Source organism: Triturus cristatus, chromosome 8 (genome assembly GCF_964204655.1).
Source record: "Triturus cristatus chromosome 8, aTriCri1.1, whole genome shotgun sequence".
NCBI lineage: Eukaryota > Metazoa > Chordata > Amphibia > Caudata > Salamandridae > Triturus > Triturus cristatus.
The window spans coordinates 401,474,460-401,496,429 of record NC_140591.1 but is presented as its reverse complement, the minus strand read 5'-3'; the positions used below and the strand labels follow the sequence as shown (position 1 = coordinate 401,496,429).

The 21,970-nt window shown below is 47.9% G+C and overlaps 1 protein-coding gene across 3 annotated transcripts in view; it reads left to right on the top strand.

Moving 5' to 3' along the window:
• The window catches only part of LOC146802188 (phosphatidylinositol 3,4,5-trisphosphate 3-phosphatase TPTE2-like), a 276,700-nt gene that overhangs the window by 130,792 nt on the left and 123,938 nt on the right, over window positions 1-21,970 (top strand). For all 3 annotated transcript variants that reach the window (XM_085621775.1, XM_085621774.1, XM_085621776.1), the window contains exons 6-8: window positions 5,834-5,953; window positions 7,404-7,503; window positions 17,805-17,868. In XM_085621775.1, coding sequence (XP_085477901.1) covers window positions 5,834-5,953; window positions 7,404-7,503; window positions 17,805-17,868 — 284 coding nt within the window. The remainder of the gene's footprint in view (window positions 1-5,833; window positions 5,954-7,403; window positions 7,504-17,804; window positions 17,869-21,970) is intronic.

The following is a 21,970-nucleotide window of genomic DNA, read 5'->3' as shown; positions in this document are numbered from 1 at the left end:
CCTGTGGTGTAGATGAAAAGAAACCACACAGTGTTTTGCAAAAACAAGTCTGTTTATTACAACACAATATCTCATTGGTAAATCTCGTACGCGGAGGTATCAATACAATACACAAGAATACTTCAAAAGCAATCAGGTAAGTAGCACACAATGCAGTGGTCTCCAGGGGGAGACCAAATCATTTATTACGAAAGTGGAATGCGAACTGCAAAGGAGAATGGGACTTGGACCAGAAGACCCAGAGGAGCTGGGGACACAGGGAACCACCCAAGGTAAGTACCCAGGAACCCCACGGAGGCTGTGTGCAGAGTGGAAACACAGCTGCGTGCCCAATGGAATTCAATGGAGAAGTTGTGGTTGCAGTTTTAAATGAGAAGGATCCTTCCCGGAGGACCCTGAAGAAACTCTTTGGAAGACAGAAGGTTGGAGAGCCACCCCACACATGGATGCCCCAGGAACTAAGTTACATGCACCAGGGAATCCGGGTGCATAGTGGTGAAGTGACGCAGGGACCTGCCGTAGACAGCAATGGAAGACTTCGAAGAAGATGCCTCTGGAGAAGATTGAGAAAGAGTCTTGAGGATCAGGTGATGCTGAGGGAGACCGGGAGCCGTGAATGAGCTGTGCTATGTCGGATGTCAGTGACTAGGTGGTCGGTGTCCGGCGGGAGTCCCAACTGGCGTGGAATACAAAAAAGGAGCAACGTTGGGACCAGCAAGGTCCAAAGGACTCACCAACAGCAGGCGGGTCAGAGCAGACCCTGAGCAAGCAGGGAAGTCCACTGAAGCAAGAGAAGACCCTAAGGAGGACCCAGAGGCCGAAGGCACAGCAGTCGCAAGAGGACCTCGAGCAGCTCACCAAAGATGGAGGCCCACGGAGCAGAGGATGCAGTAAAGATGCTGATCTTGGAGGTTAGAGGTGCTGGAGGCTGGAGCTTCTTGCCGCCCGATGATCTCTGGAGTGCAGAGCCAACAAGCCTTGGCAACGGCAAGTCGATGCAGTGCACAGGGGTTTGGTCCCAGCAGTTTTGACGAAGGGATACTGGCCTCATAATTGCAGGGATGACAGGTCAGGCCTTGAGGGTGTTGCAGAACCACTAACTGTGTTGCTGAGCCTCAGGAAGTCTGTAGGACGACAAGAGCAGCTGACGGGTCAGCTTTGTTGTGGTCCCTGTAGATGCAGGACAGTGACTCCTTCACTCCAAGGGAGATTTATTTGGATGTCCTTGTTGCCCACAGATCTGCTGAAAAACCTGGATGAAGCACAGACACAGACGTCAAAGAAGATTTGAAGAACAGCGGGACGAGGAGCAGCAGGAGTTTTCCTTGGTGCAGTCTTGGTTCCAGTCGCAGTCCAATTGTCCAGACGATTGAAGAGCGCCATCATTTCAGGGTTGAGTCTTGTCTCATGATGAATCTGGGGACCCACCCAGAGGGGAGCCCTTAAGTACCCTAAGAAAAGGGTTGGAATAAGTCAGGGGTCCCTCCCAGAGGAGGGGCTGGACAGATGGGAGGATACTCCTATGTCCTTTGTCCAGTTTTGCGCCAGAATGGGAACCAAGGGTTCCGGAACTGGCTCAACTGGAGTATGCAAGAAGGGCCCCAAATGTGCCCTTCAAAGCAGTCTGGTGGCACTGGCAAGCGCCCCCACCCCATCCCTGTCTGGGAGGTGGTCACACCTCCCTGTGACAGGAAACCTATTGTTCCACCTTCCCCTGATCAAGCTTGGCTCAGCAGCAGGAGGGCAGAATCGTTTCTGTGGTTGGCAGCAGCACTAGCTTGCTGGCAGACCCTGTAAGGCAGTTACAGGAAGTACAGGGGGTAAGTACATGGAATCATGCTGCCAACACTGGAATCGGTGTTGGGGTATGATTCTAATACGTTTGATACCAAACAGCTATACAGTTAGACATCTTGTAATGACTGATGTCCTCTATATGTCTAAAAATGGCTGACCACACTTACAAAGCCTGGAGAATCGAATCCGGGGTTTGTAGGGGTGTCCTGCTCATGCAGGGGCACCCTTTCACTTATAACCAAGCACTGTGCCCTCAGGACTGAAGAGGGGTGACTTACAGGTTTCAAGTGCAACGACCTCAGATATAAGGAACCTTATCGTGAGAGGTGCAAGCACCAACTCACACAGGCTGCAATGGCAGGCCTGTAGTCACAGTTTAAGTTGACTCCCGGGTGGGGGGGGCACAATACATGCTGCAATCCGTGGGAGACCCCTGGCATACCTATGCCCTGGGTACCTTAGTACTATATACTAGGGACTTACAAGGGTACATCAGTAGCCAATTGTGGAGCTGCCAAAGTACTTACCATGTCAATTTATGGGAGAAAGCACAGTTGCTGGGGTCCTGATTAGCAGGACCCAGCAGACTAGGTCAAAAACACACTGACACCAAGCAAAAAGTGGAGGTAACCATGAAAGCAGATCCTACTTTCCTACAGAGATTTTTGTGAACATATGCATGATTGTTGTGTGCATCTGTGAGCATCCACTAACCAAGCCTTTTGTGCTTTGTCAATGCTTGTTAACCTAATTTCTTTTTTCTATTCACACATATCTGGAGGTATATTTATTTTTTACCTTTTTAGCATGTTTACGACATTAACCCTTGCGTGAGCTACAGAATCTCTAGCATGTTCATCTGCATTGAGTACAGGTCTGCATAGGAATGGCATCATTCAAACTGCCCATAAATTAATTGGCTAGCTCTTTATATTTCCATATGTCGTTTAAAGGGGAGGTATCAAAAGGGTTTTGATTTGCTAATACCTTTGACACTATTTGGCAGATTTGCATAATAGTTGAGATAGTAGAATTGGGCTCATCTTGCAAACTGGATGTACAGTTGGTGGGTGACTGCATAGGAGGTTGGATGTGTGCAGAGAACTACCATTGTACACAACCAAAAGATATGTGCAGCAGTGGTTAGCCTCAACGTTATTTTGTGTAGGACTGCAGCAACGTCTACTGCACTGTGCTGAAGGCTGAATGGTAGCAGGCTGTAACATAATCCAGAGGCATTATGATTCGCCCCCACACCTACCACATATCCACCCCATATATCCTTGCAACCAATGGTAAAACACTTTTACTATTTCGACTAAAGTTATAGCTCACTTTAGTTGTGGCACCTAGACCTATGCTTACAAAAGCTCTCAACTTCACTTAATAATCCCAATAGTTAGAGTTCAGCTGTGAATTAAAACTGAAAAAATCCTCCCAGTTATAGTTAGCTCTGCAAACCAAAGCCCGCACACCATCAATGCAAACCTTCACTCACTCACTTACCAAATGTAAAGCTTATGCCCTCTCCTGTGATGTATGTCACAGGTGACTTTGCAAACGAAAGAAACGATTTCACTAGTGACTTGACATTTGTGGAGCTAACCATAACTGACACATTTTTGGGGGGTTTCAGTTTTATTTCTTAACCATAACTGATCTTTTATTGTTTTTATGAAGAGGATATGAATATATGTGTGAATCTATGCACTACATCTAGATATGACACATTTGACTGTTTATATTATATGTTTTGGATTAAAAGCCCATATTTGACAAGGACCCAGGAGATCTCTGCCTGTTTCACACAATTTACACCGCAATGACAGCCAAACAAACTCTCCAGAACGTTGCTATTGCCCATTGGGTTAATTTAATCAGCATTGTGTTCATGAAAGGTAAACAAAACCATAATTTTCTAATTCCATTTAATGGCCATTGTTAGCTGCACCCTGCAGAAACCAACTTCAATGATAATAATAATAAAGGAAGTTGTAGAGCGCCTGGTAGCTCCTTTCAGTGTCTCTGCGTTCGAATTTCAGAACCACAATCTACATCCAGCTTGAGACAGCCGTGGTTCATCCACTCTGCTAATCGAAGCAGACAGGATGCAAAGCTGGCCATAGAAGTTCCTTCATCTTGTGTCAAGGTGATGATTAGCTGTGTCTCTTTACTGTATGACACGATTGTTACGCCTTAACGCTCAATCACATCAGCAGGGAGGCGCATATACGATTAAATAATGTCAGGCTCAAAGTTGAGCCCTGCGGCGCCCGCTGCTGCAGCGAGAAGACCTCGGAATAACACGGCTATTGGGTCACCTGAAAGGTGCGGGTCTGAAGAAAACATTCCAACCATCTCAGAGCTAGGCCTCCAACACTGTACAACCAGAGCTGTTCTAGAAGAAGGCCATGGGATACAGTGTCGAAGGCTGCACCCAGGTTCAGCATTACCAGCACAGCCGTTTTACCCTTATCAGCCATGAGTCTAAGAGAGAAATTCTTTGCTGTACTGAGGTCAAATCTCTGATTGGGTCTCGTGCAGGAGCTCTTTATCCTCAATATACCTCATCGGCTGCTAATTAACGTGTTTTTCTGCTACTTTAATGAAAAACGGGAGCAGGGAGATATGAGTAAAGTTTTCCAGTGTTGGTTTCTTCAAAAGAGGTACCACATTGGCAAGTGTCCACTTAGAGGGGATCTGGCCTGATGTAAAAGACAGGTTGAGCAGCTTGCATAGCGTCGGTTGAATGGCCTCCATCCCACGCTCCAGCATCGTAGGTGAAAGTGGATACATTGGAGAACTCGATTTTACTTTGGATAGAAGAGCAGGTAGCTCTATCAGGGACAAGGTGTTAATGCTGATAAGACCACCTACAAAGTTTGATGGTAGAGACCATGTTGCATGGCCCGAGGCCTCTCTAACTTCCTTCGGGAAGGTAGCACAAATCTTCGCGATTTTGTCCGGAAAGAACTGGGCAATGTGATTGCAATTGTCTACCAAGGGAGTGGTAGTGGTCCACGCTCTAAGGAAGATTGAATTGAATTGAAATGGGATTTGTAAAGCGCGTTGGCTACCCGTAGGCCTCCCAGCGCTGTGGACGAAGAGGCAGAGTAACAGAGGCAGGAGAGGAATTAGAACAGCCAGGTTTTCAGGAACCTGCGCAAAGAAAGAAGGTTGGGTTCCTTGCGTAGTTGAAGAGGGAGGGCATTCCATCCTATGGCACCATTATAAGAAAAGGAACGACTACCGCATCTGTTCTTTTTTATTCTGGGTTTAAATGCAAGGAAGGATTCAGATGAACGAAGATCTCTTTTTGGGTGGTAAGGGATGATGAGTGACTGAAGAAAGATAAGCATTTCATTATAAGAAAAAGCTCCCGTGAAGAGTTCTGGGCATGCTCAAACTTCTGAGCGTAGTACTGGTGCCGTGTGAGCCTAATCTGGTTATGGTATTCCTTCAGCGTCTTGTGGTAGTTAGCTTTATCTGTTGCACACTAATTCCTGCGCCAGAGACGTTGTAGACGGTTGCAAGACTGCTTCATGAGCAACAGTGCATCACTAAACCATTCCGCAGAAGGTCTGCTGCTGCTGACAAGGTGTTTTTCTAACAATGCAAATTATTATTTCCTAACATTTTACGCTCTTAACTGCATAATTAAAAATGTGTCTCTTCTTTTCACTACAGACAACCTATTAGTATAGTCCAGTATTTGACTTACAGTTTTCAATAAATATTTTCCGGTTTGGAAAAAAACTATGTTTTTAAGCTAACTGTCTGAAAAGAAACATATAATAGGAACATTAATTAACAGATAGCATATAATATATTCTTATATTGCTGTCTTGGGATTCTAATGACACATATGAACTGCTCCCAAGCAATATAGGACCATATTACATTATATATGTGTATGAAGAATTGTAAATGTTAGCTAATCATTGCTACTGGTTGGCGCAGACTCAGTTACTCTTAATATTTTCCTATTTTGGTGACTCAGTTTTTTCCCTTTTGTTTGTGTTTGCTTGTATCACAGGTTCAAGGAATATTTTAGCTCTAAGTTAAATATTTTGGATGCAGGTATTGTTGGTGTCACGATGATTGTTACATTTGTCTATACCTTCTCGGACTTCAGTGGAGCAACAAACATACCGAGGTAAGGCTCAGACAGGGAGAGATTTGAAGTCAAAGCAGATATGAAAAATATCAAAATAGGACCCCATGAAATTGTTATAGTGAAAAACTTAAAGGTCGAAATAAATTATGCATAAACATTTATTTTACACCTTCTTTACTGACAATGCTAAAATTAAAAAAATAATTAAGAATGTATTGATAATTCATAAAGTGGGAGTCACTGCTGCAGTAAATAGTTTTTTGGCGTAGGACATCTCACTAATTTTATTTCACATTTTAAGTTTGAAATAATGCTTTTTGCAATTTTTTTTTTTTATTTCGGCATGTGCATTGGCTCTTTCCAACTGTCTGAAGTTAGGGTAGAGTGTGGGGTATCCAGGTGTCACCCTGTCACTTTTAATGTATTTATTGAGCCATTGTTCTCAGTCATATGGGATCGAGATCTGCAGTTTAATTTTTATGCAGATTGGTTGCTGATTTCCTGGGAGGCACGATCTTATGACTAGACCTCCCTTTATTGGGTAGTGATCCTATAGGTTCTAATTGAGAATGTTGCTCTTGACTAGGCAGACCAATATATTTTCCCCTTGAGCCATTATCATTGAGTTGACTTTGTGTTGGGTATTGTCCAGGCATTCCTCCACCCTACAAGTCATTTTGCAATTGTTTCTCACTCAGGCCCTGCAGTCTATCATATTGACAATTACCATCCTATGTTTGCAAACCTTACTAACCAACTACACAAGTCTTTCCTCAGGAAAGAACCCACTTGACCTTCACCTTTTTTACCATTCCTAAAATGACTCACATGCCAAACCTTCTATCCCATCCTTGCCACCAGTTGTAACGTGGCTTACAAATACTGATGCAAAATCTGTACTGTATTGCATCATTGGCTACATGCAGCACAGCCTCTCCGGGTAGAATTCCAACAGCCTCTTGTTCAATGCAATGCTCTTTACGCTACAATGCTCAATTGTAATATGTGGTAGGGAACATGGAGACGAGATATATGACTAAAGAGAATGTAGGAAAGCAAGATATTAATACTACAAGGTATTGATTATTAGGTGCCATTTTGTTATAGATGTGTTTCCTCCTTCATGGTGAATTTGTATGTGGTTTCTGCATTTTCATGATGGCGTTCATTTGCACTGTGAAATTTTATCAGTATCGTAAGTCGGGTCATCTTTCAGAGAAGTCCATGAATTACAAGTATGGAAATAAATATTAAAAGCACTTACTTAGTTTGACGGATGAAATAGTCACAGATAGGGTGAATACCCCTTCCGCTGTATTACAAGTGCAGTAGGGTGTAATGCACGTGTAGCACAGTGGACGGGATATTCAACACACATTAAATAAAGCCAGTTGTGAGAAGTCAATATTGGTGTGAGCTTTCCAAGTGCAAGGGCTCGAACAACGGTTGGTTGTCAAAAATAAAGCAACATTTTCTCTTTTTGTGGCAGAATGGTCAACTTCCTGCGAGCTTTGAGAATTATAATCCTGATCAGGATATTTCGCCTTGCATCTCAGAAGAAGCAGCTTGAGAAAGTAACCAGGAGGATGGTAAGTCTATTAAACATCAGGAAGGCCTGATAGCTTTTAGCTGGACATGAAGTCTGCACGAAGGGGGAAAGTTACCTATTGTGGTAATCCATTCTAGCTGTTGGGTTGTATTGAACATCCTGTTCATCCAGTGCACCAGTGTACACCACCATTCATCGCGTGCACAGGGTACTCCCACATTCATACTATCCATTGGTGTACACCCCATTCGGCCCGTTCTCGGGGATACAACCACATTCTTACTGTGCATTGGTGTACACCCTAGTAGCCCTGTGCTCTCATGTCCACTGCTTTCATCTTTGTCCTTTTGTACACCTTCCTTCACCCTATGAACTAGTGTACACACTATTCACTCTGTGGACTGGTGTACATCACCTTCATCCTGTGCCGTTGTGTACACCCTTTCACTCTTTGCCCAGGAATACACCCCATTCACCCTGTACCCTCGTTCAGACCCCATTCCCCCTGTACACAGGGATACATCCTCATTCAACCTCTGCACAGGTGTACACCCCATTCACCCTGTGATCAGGGGTCCACTTCTCTTCATACTGTGCATTGGTGTACACCCAATTCACCTGATGCTCTTGTGCCCACCCCATTCATCAAATGCCTTTGTGTACATCCCTTTACCCTGTAAACTAGAGTACACTCTCTTTCACACTGCAAAAGTGTGCAATCCATTCACCCATGCACAGCAGTATGCCTACCTTCAAACTGTGCCCCAATGTACACCCTCCACATGTGTCCACCCCATTCACCCTCTGCAGAGTTGAACATCCCATTCATCCCATGGACAGGGGTACACCAACATTTACATTGAGCAGTGGTGTACACCCATTCACTCTGTGCCCTCGCGCACCTTCCATTAACCTGTGATCTTGAACAGAACCCCATTCCGGCTGTGCACTGATATACACCTCATTCACCATCTTTGCGACCTATTGTTAATCTTTTGTCTTTCACTCTATCTAATCTACTAGCCGAGACTGGTGAATCTCTTTCATTTTAAAAATGTTGTCTATAATTGTTTCTCATTTTTATTCCTTGGTTTCTGTTCTTATCTTTGTCACTGCTAACATCTGAAGAGGATGTGTAATTTCTTTGTTCTGCTTTTAGTCTTGAAGTACTCCTGCCAAGTGTATCAAATTTGTAAACAAAAGTATTTAGTTTGAATATTTGAGCTTTCCGGTCATCAGTCTCACTCATCTAGGTGTATATTTGTTTGGTAATGCGTTCAAGGGACATCCACCTAGCTGGGTTAATCTACAATTGTATCTCTTGCTTCAAGCATCCTATCTCTGCTTACAATGCGCTCATGAATGTTCTTCTGTTGTCCACTTATCCATAAAGCCCTTGTGTTTGCTGCACAGATTTGGAATTTTCTGGTCCTTGTGGTATTTAGCCATAAGATATAATCTTCTATAGTTTTCTCTTTATAGTCCGCATTCTAATTGCTTGATTTTTCTGATCAGGTCTGCCTGTTGGTTTCTTTGATTGTTCTGTTTGCTCAATCAGCGCTAATATTTGATCAGAGTCTTCGAATATCTCAATGTGTGTAGGGGTTCCACTGTGAGAACTTCTATGTCTCTATAAGACTTGGTGAGATGAGTACTCTTGTATTTGTTTCATTTCCAATCAGTGCTCACAACGTTTTGTCGCAGTCTTGTATTGCATGGATCCTTAAATACTTCGCTCGCATACATTGTGCACAGGTGTGATGCCCTAACACTTGACACCTCCAATAATGACACAACTGATCTGCAGCTCTGTTGAGATTACACCTCACACCTGCTCTGGTTACAGGACTCAATCTTTGACAAGTCAAAAGATCATAATCCTTCTATTCACAAAGTACTCGTAAGTTTATTTTTAATGACACTTTTTATTAGACCATTTATTGTTTACAGGAGCTGAAAAGATCAATTGGACACGTTGAAATGACACTGGGCCCAACCCCCCCAACATCAGAAAATAGACCAGCGAACCTGTTCTTCGACTCAAATCTCATTTCATAAGGAGTTCGAAGTCTCTTCACACTGTACCATCCAATGCCCATAACATCTTCGTCCCCTCTGTTGTCCCAGTTCGAGGTGGGGACGTTAATTAGTCCAGGACCCTGTGGCCCAGCCATGGGCCCAAAAATCTTTCCTTGGGCAGGCCTTGTAAACCGACTTCTCAGCTTGCATGCACCAGTCTAAGGTAGTCACTCAACGCTCAATTGTGGGAGTCTTCCCACAGCCCCACAGCTAGACAATGTCCCTTCTGGCCACAATGAGGGCCATGTTACACCACAGCAATGCATATTTAAGTATTGTCTGGTCCCCCCAGATTCCCAGCGTTGCCAGCGTCAGGCCCAGTGAAATAATCTCCCCTATGACCTCCGTCAACCAATCCCCCACCTGGTCCTATTAGTGTCAGAGTCCCTGGTAATCACAAGCATACACTGTTGCCCACTCCCCCTCAAGCACCTATCTGTATCTATCCTCCCCATGCGGTGCAGTCTGGTTTTGGTATTATAGGCCCTCTGCAGGAACTTTAACTGAACCAGGCTGAACCCCACCTGTATCGCCACCTCTCTTGGGTGCCTGCGGGCCTCTCCCCAGTCCTCATCCTTCAGAGTGCGCAGATCTCTCCTCCACCTCTCCTCCAATGAGGGGAGTGAGGGATGGCTATTTTTGAGGAGCATTCTGTAAATCTGGAACACCGTGTGTCTGTGAAGCAGGCTACCAAAACTTTGTACCCTGTATTCTCTCAAGGGTCCCATCTGGGACCTCCTGTAGGGCGTGCCCATAGATTGACAGGGTGTGTTTCAGCTGGAGGTAACAATAGCGTTGTGTGCCAGACAACTCATACTGGGTCTGGAGGTCTTCGAAGGAAGGAGCCTGCAGCTCCTCCATACATCCCCCAACTTTGAAATTACAAACATGTACCACTGTCGCTGTTATTCGAACTGTTGCAGGTCCGCCAGTATCCTGGATTCCCATAGCGGTATCTCTTTTGATACCCATTCCAACCTCTTTAGGGCCTTCCTCCAGGTCCTTAATACTACCCGTGTGGGGCTGGCCTTGTGAGACTGATGCTATGTAGGTGTCGCAAGTGTTCCCCTGGACTCATCTGGTGTTTGTCGGCCTGCAGTGCTGGGACCTGTTGGGGATCGAAAGCCCACCCATTCACAACCAGCTGGATCACCTAGTAGTACAGTCGCATGGTTGGGAGGGTGATGCCTCCTTTGTAGGGGCCTCTAGTAAGAGTGGAAATGGCAATACAGGAGACCCCTCCCTGTCTGATAGGAGCAGCCTGGTTGTTACATTCACCTCTGTAAAGAACTGCTCTGGCTCTTCATATGGTGTGTTTTGAAGCACGTAGATCAGGGATATCCAACCTTTTCTGTATTGAGAGCTACCAATATTATTAGTGCTGTATAATTTCAATTGTTTTTTATGTATCATACTTCAACCTAGCAAAAACTTTCTAATTTTAATAAGGTGGGCTGCATACAGGTGAGCTACTCTGAGGTAGCTGGAGAGCTACAGTAGCTCACGAGCTACTGGTTGGAGACCCCTGATGTAGAGAAACTTGGCAGGGTAATCATTTTAAACAGAGCAGCCCTGCCAATCAGCAAGAGTGGAAGCCCCCACCACGGGGAGACATCAGCCCTGTATTCCTGGAGGATTGGTCCCAAGTTACACCTGTGGAATTCCACTCGGTCCAATGTAATTCATATAACTAGCTATTTAAAGCCCTCTGGAGCCCAGCGGGCATGCCCCACCCACCCAGCGGTGTCCAAGAGTCAGTGGGAACACCGCCACTTTCATTGATTTAATGCGCACAGCCAAGAAGTTTCCAAAGATAGACAGGATTTCTAAGATACAGGGTATGGACTGATCCAGGTCGGACAGGTATAGTAGCAAATCGTCACCGTATAGTGAGATCACGTCTTCCCAGCCCAAGGTCTATCGGAGTCCCTTAATTTGTGCATGCACCCTCATTCAGTTGGCCAGAGGCTCTAGCGCCATTGCAAGAGAGAGCACCGATGCCTAGCTTCCCTGTCGATGTTGAATTCTCGTGAAGTCAAACCCTAGACTCGGACCCATGCCCACAGTTTATTGTATAGGAGTTGGACCCAGGCCAGGAATTCCAGCCCAAACCCCATCCTTGCCAGCAATGCAAGAAGGTACCTCCACTCTAGTGAACCAAAGGCCTTATCGGCATTCAGCACCAGCAGAACAGATGGCTCCCCCAAGTCCCTAAATCTCGCCAGGCACCCCAACAGCCTTCTAAGATTGTGTCTTGTAGTGACCCGGAGCAAGCAGTTTGCCAGTACCTTGGTTAGGATCTTCACCTCCAGGTTTAGCAGTGCATTGGGCCTAAAAGAGGCACATTGGTCTGCTGGCTTGCCCTCCTTCTGTATCATTATAAATGTTGCTGTCCGTAAGACTCTCTGCAGGTACCCCATCTGCCCCATATGCTTTGCTTTGCTTGGTAGAACATTTCCCTGAGGGGGCAGTCAGCCTGCCCCTGAGGCATTTGTCAAATTCAGTTTGGGACCCATTTGGGACAGGGGTTTTCCCGCCTTTAACAGGCCTATTGCCTTCCCAGTATCCTCATCTGCTCTATCCCTGTCCAGCAACTCTGTTGTCAGAGTCCAGTGCCAGTGTTGGGATCTCAGCGATTAATTGCAGGTACTGTTTCCTCTCTGCTCAGCCCTAGACTCGTACAGCGTACCTAGGTGTGTGACAAATGCTTCCACTATATCTGCTGCCGTTTGAGCCATACTTCCCCCAACGTTTACCACACTGGGTACCCATTACCTACCCTCTTCTCTATGTTCCAGCCAGGTCAGTAACTTGCTTGCCTTATTCTCCACCTCATGAAGCCTGTGCTGCTTGGCCCTTTAGGGAACTCTTGCCTCCAGTTCCACCAACCTGTGGTATTTGTCACTAGTGAGGGTGATTTTGTGCATGAGGTCTGGGTCAGGACTGTCCACGCTCTCCGCCTTTCACCGACATAGGTTTTCCTCAAGGTTCAGGACACCCTTTCCCATTCTTTCTTCTTCCAGCGATGTGCAAAATGAGACATCCCATCTCACTGTCTTGTACGCTTCCCAAATACTGATTTTGGACTGCACTGAGTGTGTTCCCCTGTAACTATTACTCAGTAACTGTCCTCATGACCACCTTGGTTTGCCAGTCGGACATCTCCCATGGGTCAGATCTCCAGCTTTGCAAGCCCTGGCATACTGGGGTCAAAAACCCTGTAACCAGAGGGAAGTGATCCGAAATCCAGCACGCCCAATGGTATGTGCCTCCAAACTTGGGCGGCTGGGTTCCCGGTACGAAAAAGTAATCCATATGAGACATAGACCTGGCTGTTCCTGATGTGTAAGAGTATTGCCAGCATGTGGGGTTTTCTTCCCTCCATAGGTTGACTAACCCGAGCCCCCCTGTACTTGCTCGCTGGCAATGTTACACTTCAGGGCCCTCGTGCCCTGCATCCTGTCCCAGCCACCCGACATGATGAGATTGAAATCTCCACCGACTAGTTGTGCAGTTGTTAGGAGCAGGTGGATTATCCAGTCCCCCAGCTTTCCTAGGAGTTTAGCCTGTAGCCCTGGCTGGAGGTACCAAGAGTCCATTGTCAGGAGTTCTCCTACAAATGCACCACTAACTGCCACATTGCAGCCCCCAGGGTCCATCCATGTTTGTGTGACTCAGAATGGTAGAGACCAATGTGCCAGGATCCTGATCCCACGCGATCCTATTGTTTAACCTGAGTGTACAGGTGTGTCTCCTGTAGCTGAACCTTATCAGAGTTGTGCCTATAGATGTATTTAGATACTACCCCTTTCCACTTGTGCCCGAGCCTGTTAACTTTCAAAGAGAGTGGGGTTATCCTCCCACTGTGGGTGTCAGACCCCCACTGAGACATCATTGGAAACCATCATCTCGCACATCAATCTGGGTTTCTCTAGTCTATGTGCACGTGTGTGTCCTCCCCCGTGTCTGTGTCCCCTCGTCCCAACCAAAACTTCTCCCTCCCTACATCCTTAAACTGTAGGTTTAAAACGACCCTCTTCTCCAATGTTCGAGGTGCCTCGGCATGGCTTCCTGGCTCCGGCCATTGTCCTCTATGTCTAGTCTTGATGGCTATGTGTGGCCGCTCCTCCGCTCTCCTCTCTTCACCAGTCACCAGCATTCGAGCTACTCTCAGTCGTCTTCTGGGGCTTTGAAGAAACAGGAGAGCCCTTCCGCGAGAACTTTTAAGTGCGCTGGAAAAATCATCATATATTGCAGGTTGCATTTCCTAGGCTCCAATTGCACCTTATCAAACAATTTGCGCCTTGCCTAGACCTCCTGTGTGAAGTCCAGGAAGATCATGAGTGCATGATTGTTGAAAAGTATGGGGCTCTGCTGACCGGCTGCCGTAGAGATTGTGTTGTGATCCCTGTAGTTCAAGATATGGGCCAGGAGTGGTCTCGGCCTGGCCCTGGGCTTTGGCGGTGCCTCAGGGACTTGATGCACCCGCTCATCCACAAAGTGGGTGGACAGGAACTACAGTTTCACGATGCAGCGCACCAGGCTTTTCACAAAGTGCTCCGCATCTGCAGTCTCCATCGTTCAGGTACTCCTACCAGACAGATATTGTTGTGCCTTGAGCAGTCCCTGGCGTCTTCAGCACATGCATCGAGGCAGGTGGTCTTCTCCTTCCGCCGGTGCACTTCAGCCTGTAGAGTTTGCATGGCCTCGGTATGGTCTGTTAAGGTGACCTCACGAGCTCGTACCCTCTTGGAGATCTTCTCCATGTTTGCACAGATCAATGTCAGGTCTACAGCCACTGTGTCAATCTTATTCTCCAGAGTTATGCGGGTCTCTTGGATCATGAGGAGTAGTTCCTTCCCGGAGGGGTCCCAGTCCTCCCCCTTGTCCCGCTCCGATTCCTGACGCATGTCCCCATTGTCCGCTGTCCCTCAGCTACAGAAGGTAAACTTGTCTAGCTGGTTGGCCTGTGGGGGCTTTGCCCGCTTGTTGCGGACCATCTTGATGTTGCACGTTGGCAGAGAGGGGGAGATACCCTGGAGACCCTCGGCTGTTTTCCTCCCCGTGCTCTGTGGTGGCACCTAAACCATTGCTTGTGTGCATTATACTCAGGAACGGTATGTCCAACAACAAATACTTGTGAAGGACCTCTTGCAGAACCTATATTACTTTTCACAATAGCCGTTGGCTTAAACAGACCCCAATAAAAACACATGTTTCTTACTCAAAAACCAAATTTCTTTAGGAATGAGAAATTATATAGAAAATATTATTTTTTATTTTTCATAATTTGTTTGTGAAAAGTAATATAGGTTCTGCAAGAGATCCTTCACAGGTTCTGATTGTTCTTCTTTTTTTCCCCCTCCTCTTGAACCTAAAATTAAATTAGGGGGTACCTTCCTATTACATTTGCAACAACAAATACTTTACTGGGTGGAATTGCTCTACACTGTAGGCTACTACGTTCTAAACATTATTATCCAAGTCAGCACTATCCACTTGTGGTTGAATCCACAGAGCGTCGGCTGATTAATTAAATAAATAAGCCAATATGTAAATTCTGACGTGTTATGTTGAGAAATTATCCCCTTTGTGAGCCTCGGTCTAACAGAAAACTCATCAGTGTAAACTCAGAGGAATGCTGGTTAGGTGCTCCTGTCAACTAACTACAGGTGGATTACCCAAGATCAGACTAGGGTCGGACTGGGAACCAAAACCGACCCTGGCAAAGTGCTCGGCCGCCCTCCCCGGGGGTTTGGGGGTGCCGCCGAGGCCGAGCTCTTTGCCAGGGCCGGTTTTCGGCCGATTTTGTTACAGGGCCGATTTTGCAGCTATGCTGCAAAAACGGCCCCCAGGGACCCAAAACCGGCCCCCACCCCTGCGGCCCATCGGGGGATTGCCCGGTGCCCGCTGCAGCCAGTCCGGCTTCTTGGCATTAACAACAGCATTACTCAATAGAAGTACGTGATTTACCTTACCTGATTTCTATAGGAGATGTGTTTGGAAGAACCGGATGGAAACTAAAATCATTAGAATGTCATTGACCTATTTACATGTGCTTAACATTAGGGGACATCCTTACTCTGGGGAAACGTGAAGTCGGCCATTTAAACCATTCACTGTACTACGTGGGTGATCCTATAATGAAGCTTATCGGTCTCCATGAGTATGGTTCATTTTCATTAAGGAAAACATTACTTTGTGGAGAGAATAATTCAGACACTTGGACACACAGCAAGGCCTGCTGCCACAGCGAGTGCGAGGGGGAGTCTGGACACATCTTGAGAACATTAGTGTCACAGGCATGGCAGAAATTGCCACTGGTTTGTGGGTCGTGTGAAAATTTAGTGTATCTGTTCGTCTTGCTTCATTGACATTTTAAGTGGGATGTAATTTAAGGCTGTAAGTGGAATATCAAAGTAGACAATGTTTCATGGATGAAGGTGCAACTCACAGTCTTTTGATGGGATTCAGTGAGGGCCATATCTATCAAGGGTTTGCGGAGCGTGTGCACCACGCAAACCCTAAAATGTGATTTATCAAACCACGCAGAGTCACTTTGCGTGGTCCTAAGTGACTTGATAGATCAGGAGTAATACAACGCAGCACAAATCGTTGCGGTGTGGTACTCTTCCCCAGGAAGGCGTTCCATGGGAGTTGCGTGAGTGTTCCAATGCAATGCCCATAGATCTTACCGCATTCACAGATTTACCATTACTAGTAGACGTGGGAACGCGACAAAATGCTACACCACCCAGGTGAGGTGTAAAAAGGAGAAATCTTCATTTCTCCCAGTTACTTCTTCTTTCTGCAGCTCACATAGAAAGAGGAATATGCCTCAGGGGATTGTTTTTGTGCAGGAAGGTGCCCTTTCCTGCACAAAAACAATCCTTCATGCAATGCAGGCACCCTTGCCTGTGGTGCAAGGGTGCTTGCTATGGCACTAGGCAGGCCATTGTGCGCCAGCGCCGAGCAAAAGGCAGGAGTGCGCAGTATTGTTTTAAATGTGGCTCATTCCTGCCCTGTAACTGTAACGCAGTACAGCGCAGCAAGGCACTTTTTCAAAAATTGGCCAGTTATTTTAAATACCATGCAGAATTTTCCCTTAAGGGGTTTATGTGGAGCAGGACACACAACGTGGTACAGGCCACCATTTGATGAGCTTGTTGAGAACATTTCTTATGTTGTGATGGAGAAGTTGACAGCGGCTCTGTTTGCTGGATTATGTTGCAGTAGTGCTTTGACTGGGTTTATAAGGCGCGCAGCCCCACCTGACACTGGGGATCTCCCTTTGACTCACTTAGAGGCAGTGCACAAGGGAGCAAGCTGTTTCCTTGAGGTTTGGTGAGGTAGGAATCTGTATGCAAGGAATGGGACATCGTAATGGAAAACATAAATAAAAAGCCTGGAAAACCTCTAGAAAGGTTATTATCTGCTGACGCATGTGAATGTCATGGGGAGATTAGGCAGGGCGCCCCAACTAAGCAGTGATGAAAGGCTGTTTTGTGTTTTGCTTAACGCAAAAGAATTAAGGGACTAATGAAAACTGAACCTGGGTTTAGAAAGGGTCACTTCAGTAGCCTGGGCCATATTGGGAAGGTGAGCTTGCCAGCTGAAGTGGTTTCGCTTAAGCTGCAGATGTAGCTGCTGTCTTCATGCATTCTTGTTCAATCAATCAATCAATCAATCAATCAATCAATCAATCAATCAATCAATCAATCAGTGTTTATAAAGCATGCTACTCACTCGTTAGGGTCTCAAGGCGCTTGTGGGGGGGGGGGGGGAGCTTGATAGGGGTGTAGCTCCGAAGGGGTAATTCGAAATGCCAGGTCTTGCGATCTTTCCTGGTCTAGTGTCGGGCATTCCTGGAGGTGGAGGGGAGCTCGTCCCATGTCTCGGCTGGTTAACTTGTTTTGGAAGGTGTGTCCCTGTGATGTCCAGCGACATGCCCTGAGTGATTGTTGCTAGTTCTGGTCGCAATGTTTTGTCTCTTTTGTTTTAGGTGTGAGTTGTGTGGTGCTGTGCCATTTTGCCAACTGAACTCCTAGACTTGGTATCATGTGTGCATGATCACCCAGGGGTGGTCTCTGTGGTAATGCTGGGGTTTGCCAGTTGGTGACAACAGTTTCACCCATCTCTCTCTACATTCAATGAAACCAGCAATGGCTTTTTCTACCTCAGGATTATATTCCAATACCATGACATTATTAAAATCACGTTTTATTTTCAATCTTAAGAGGATATGATTTTGTGTTCTTTCAGGTTTCAGAGAACAAAAGGCGTTACCAAAAGGATGGCTTTGACCTGGATCTCACTTACATCACAGGTTTGTAAAATATAATATATTTCGCTGGTATTTCAGTGCAGATGCTTGCTACAATTAATACAAATGGCATGAATTTCAAATGGCATATATTAGGAAAGGCTTTCTCATGAGTGGTTGACAAACTTGTTCAGATAAACATTTACATCCACGCACAGGATACACGCTATCCTCATTAAATAAACTTTTGCTAAATTTGTGTACCAAGAAGGCACATGATCTTCTGTACTATTACGAGGGTACCACTTTAATACTGGGGTACCAGCTGAATGAGTGCTTTTTCTGAAAGAGACTGCTCTCTTAATAACCTCCCACAAAAAGTAGTATGTAGTAGTTTCTTGGCATGAAAACTGTAGTGATACTTGTAAACTCCACATTGCTATGTGATGAACAGTGTGTGCTGGAATTTGCTACAACATGCTAGAAAGTCCTGAAAAGTGAAATCTCTGTGAAGGAGTCGGTGATTAATCCTGATTGTGGAGGGCTAATTGGGTATTTAGATACGTGCTTGTGTTTGAAAGTGAAAAACAAATTAAGGTAAATGAGATTCCTGTCAAGATGACCCCCAAAAACTGCCACTGACCAAGGCAGTTCTATAAGGCCTCATCTATTTAGTGACGAGGGATGGCAGAAAAAGGACTACAGTCAAAATTACATTTGCAAATTTAGATCTGTAAGAGATTCCCAAACGGTATATAGTGGATTACTACCCATATAGGCGCCGGTTAAGACTTACATGTAGGTACCGACCTCCCGCTCCCATAGTCTGTATCACGAGATTGCTTCTCTATGTTCACCAGGTTTCTTTTTCTTCAAAATTTAGAAAGTAGTCAAATAGTTCCAGGATATTAGTTGGGAAATGGTCTATACGAGCGTGTTTATAGTACTGCTGGCCTCAAGATGACTCCGCAGGGCTGCTTAATAGAAACTGGTGCTTGGTGATCGCAGAGAAACAGGAGTGTCGCGGATCCCCTACTGTGCTGCCATCCATACACTGCTGTTTCTCTGACAACCCTCCACCCCGTAAAGCAGGGTGTGAATCGGGTGGTGGGTTCTTCTGCCAAATCCCAACATGATGTCTGCCTGGCAGCCCAGAGGCAGAAGTTCCACTACAAGACTGGCATAATCGGGAGGAGGAGCCTAGCGCGCAACCAAGATGGCCGCGTAGGTGCGAGGCTCCCGAGGACCTCCGCGACCTCCTGAATTAATCCTGGCGATATCCTGTCCTTGTTGAGGGGACTGTGTCGGTGAACCCGAGCGGAGGCGCCACCCGTTTTTTGGGCTCGAATCGGACCCCGAACACCGGTGGGAGCATCGATTGAAGGTTGCGGCCTTCTCCTCGCCGGCCCCCCGGATTGGAGTAGTGGGGCGATCCGGGGACGAAGTGAATAACAGCGGCGAGCGGGGCTGGGCGACTCGCGTACCCCGCACTTTCACTTTCGCTTTTGCGCCCTCCTTGCCTCAGGCGGGGTCGGGCTGCGGAGCGGGGTGCGGTGGTGTTGCCTCGTCCAGGTGCCCGGCTGACCCGCCGGCGGTGGGTGGACCCGCGGCCCGGTGGTCGCCCCCGCCCCCCCCCTGACACCCGTGATTTGGTGTGGCGGTCCGTCTGGAGATCTTGGCACGACGGTGGAAGGGCCAGCATGTCCACCAAACAAGATGGCGACCGGGCGAAGATGAAGACAACCCGCCGTGGCACGGCGCACCAGGCCAATAGTATGGATCGCTACACGCTCCAGAAGGGTTCTCCGGAGACATCGCGGTCATCCCTGGTGGGCCCGACGGAGGCGCCTGCCCAACCGGTGGATCCGACCCTCCGGGACGTCATGGGCGCCATCGCAGAGATGAAGGCCTCAGTGGACCAGCGTTTCGATACCTTGGCGCAAAAAATTGACTCGGTCCTGGTGGATGTGGGCCTTGTGAGGGCAGACTTGTCAAAAACGAACGACCGGGTTGACTCCCTGGCCCACACCACAACGAGCCTCACTACGGACGTGGTGGCCCTCCAGAGGGAGGTGCGCCGGCTTGGCCAGGCGAGCGCCCTGATGGACCGGCGACTGGAGGATTCCGAGGGTCGGGCCCGGAGGAACAATGTTCGCATTATTGGTGTGCCGGAGGGCCGAGAGGCGGAGGCGGCAGATCTCTTCGTGGAAGAACTGATCCTGACCCATCTCCAGCCCCGGGGGCTGAGTAAGCTTTTTGCGGTGGAGCGTGCCCACCGGGTCCCTGGGGGCCGCCCTAAGACCGGTGCACCGCCGCGGCCTATTATTGCCCGGATTTTTAATTTCCGGGACAGAGACGCCATCCTCCAGACCTCCAGGCAACAGGGACCGGTCAGGCTGGATAACATGGATGTACACTTCTACCCAGACTTTACTCCGGCGGTCCAGAAGCAGCGACAGAGCTTTCTTGGTATTAAACGTCGCCTAAGGGACCTAAACCTCAAGTACTCAATGCTCTTTCCGGCTAAGCTGAGGGTGGAGGTGGATGGCCGTACGCACTTCTTCGACCGGCCCGAGGCGGCTGGGGACTGGTTAGATACTTTGCCTGGAGATCGGGGTGGGGGGGGCGCGGCTGGCGGGGAGGGCCCGCCGGATCAGAATTGAGGGGTGACTGTATAGGCCTTGCTCTGGATATTGTTCCTTTACCATATATTGCTTTCGTATGTTCCCCTCCCATGGAGGTCGGGTGGGGTCTGCTGGGGGCTTCCCTCCTCCTCGGGGGGACTAGTTAGTACTTAGCTATGGGGCGACAGGCACACTGCACTTTGGGGGGGCTATCTGGGCTCATGCAGGGGTGCAGGGAGGGGGGAGTTCTGTTGGGACCGGGGGGTGGGGGGGGTGTGTTGTTTGTTAGCACCGCAAGGCAAACCCGCAACTGTTTTGTTGTTTTTAAGATGCTCGGTGGGGGGCGACCGATTGTTTTGACGTATGATGGGGGGTAGGGATTTGATTGTGTTGTCATGGAATGTTAACGGCCTGGGGGATAGGATTAAGCGTGGTGTGGTCCTGCAGTATTTAAAACGTATTTCTCCAGATGTTGTCTTCCTGCAGGAGACACACCTTATAGGTAACACCTTTCATGCAATGAATAGGCGGGGATATCGTTTGGCGGCCCACTCCGGCTTCACTTCGGGCTCGCGGGGGGTGGGTATTATGGTCAAGACCTCGCTCCCGTTGGAGATTGACGAGGTGCGCCATGATGAGAGGGGACGCTACACTGTTCTGGTGGGGCGAATGGAGGGTAGAGTGTTTATCTTTATATCAGTGTACGTCCCGCCTGGGTTACAAGCCACTACATTTGCGGACCTGGGGCGCCTCCTTCTGGTCCTTCCGGGTGGCCTGTTGGTGGTTGGAGGGGACTTTAACGCGGTTGCCTCTGGGTCTATGGATCGCCATCCCCCTAGGGACCTCCCCCGGGCACAGGCGTGGCTGCCCGGCCTCTTAGACACGCTGGGCCTGGTGGATTGCTGGCGCTTAAAGCATCCCGTATTGCAACAGTACACCTTCCACTCGGGGGCCCATGGTAGCCTCTCGCGGCTTGATTACATCCTTGTCCCGGCGGCCCAGGCAGGGAGGGTGGGGGAGGTGCGCCATTTGGCACGGGGTATCTCAGACCACTCCCCATTGTTGTTGCATTTCGATGTCTTCCCGAGGGGGGATGGCAGGGTGGCCCCGATCAATGCATGGTATTTGCGCGACCCCACCATTCGTGCCGACTTGATCAAATCCTTACAGCGCTATTTCGATGAGAATGTGGGGTCGGTCCCGTCTGCCATCTCCCTGTGGGAGGCTTTCAAGGTGGTTCTTAGAGGGGAGGCCCTCTCCTTTATTTCCAATGCCCGGCGGCGCGAGCGGGAGGAGGTGACCCGGGTTGAGGCCGAGATTGCAGAACTGGAGGGTGACCTGGGGAGCGGGGTAACAGACGTCAAGTTGCATGCTTTGCACTTAAAGCAGGCGGCCTATCGGGCCCTCGTCACGGAGGCGGCCAGGGGCCTCAGTAGAGAGCAGCAGGGGCGATTGTATGATGTGGGTGACAAGGCTGGCAAATTGATTGCGTGGTTGGACAAGAGGGAAAGAGCGAGCCGCGTGGTGCCTCTGATTGAGAG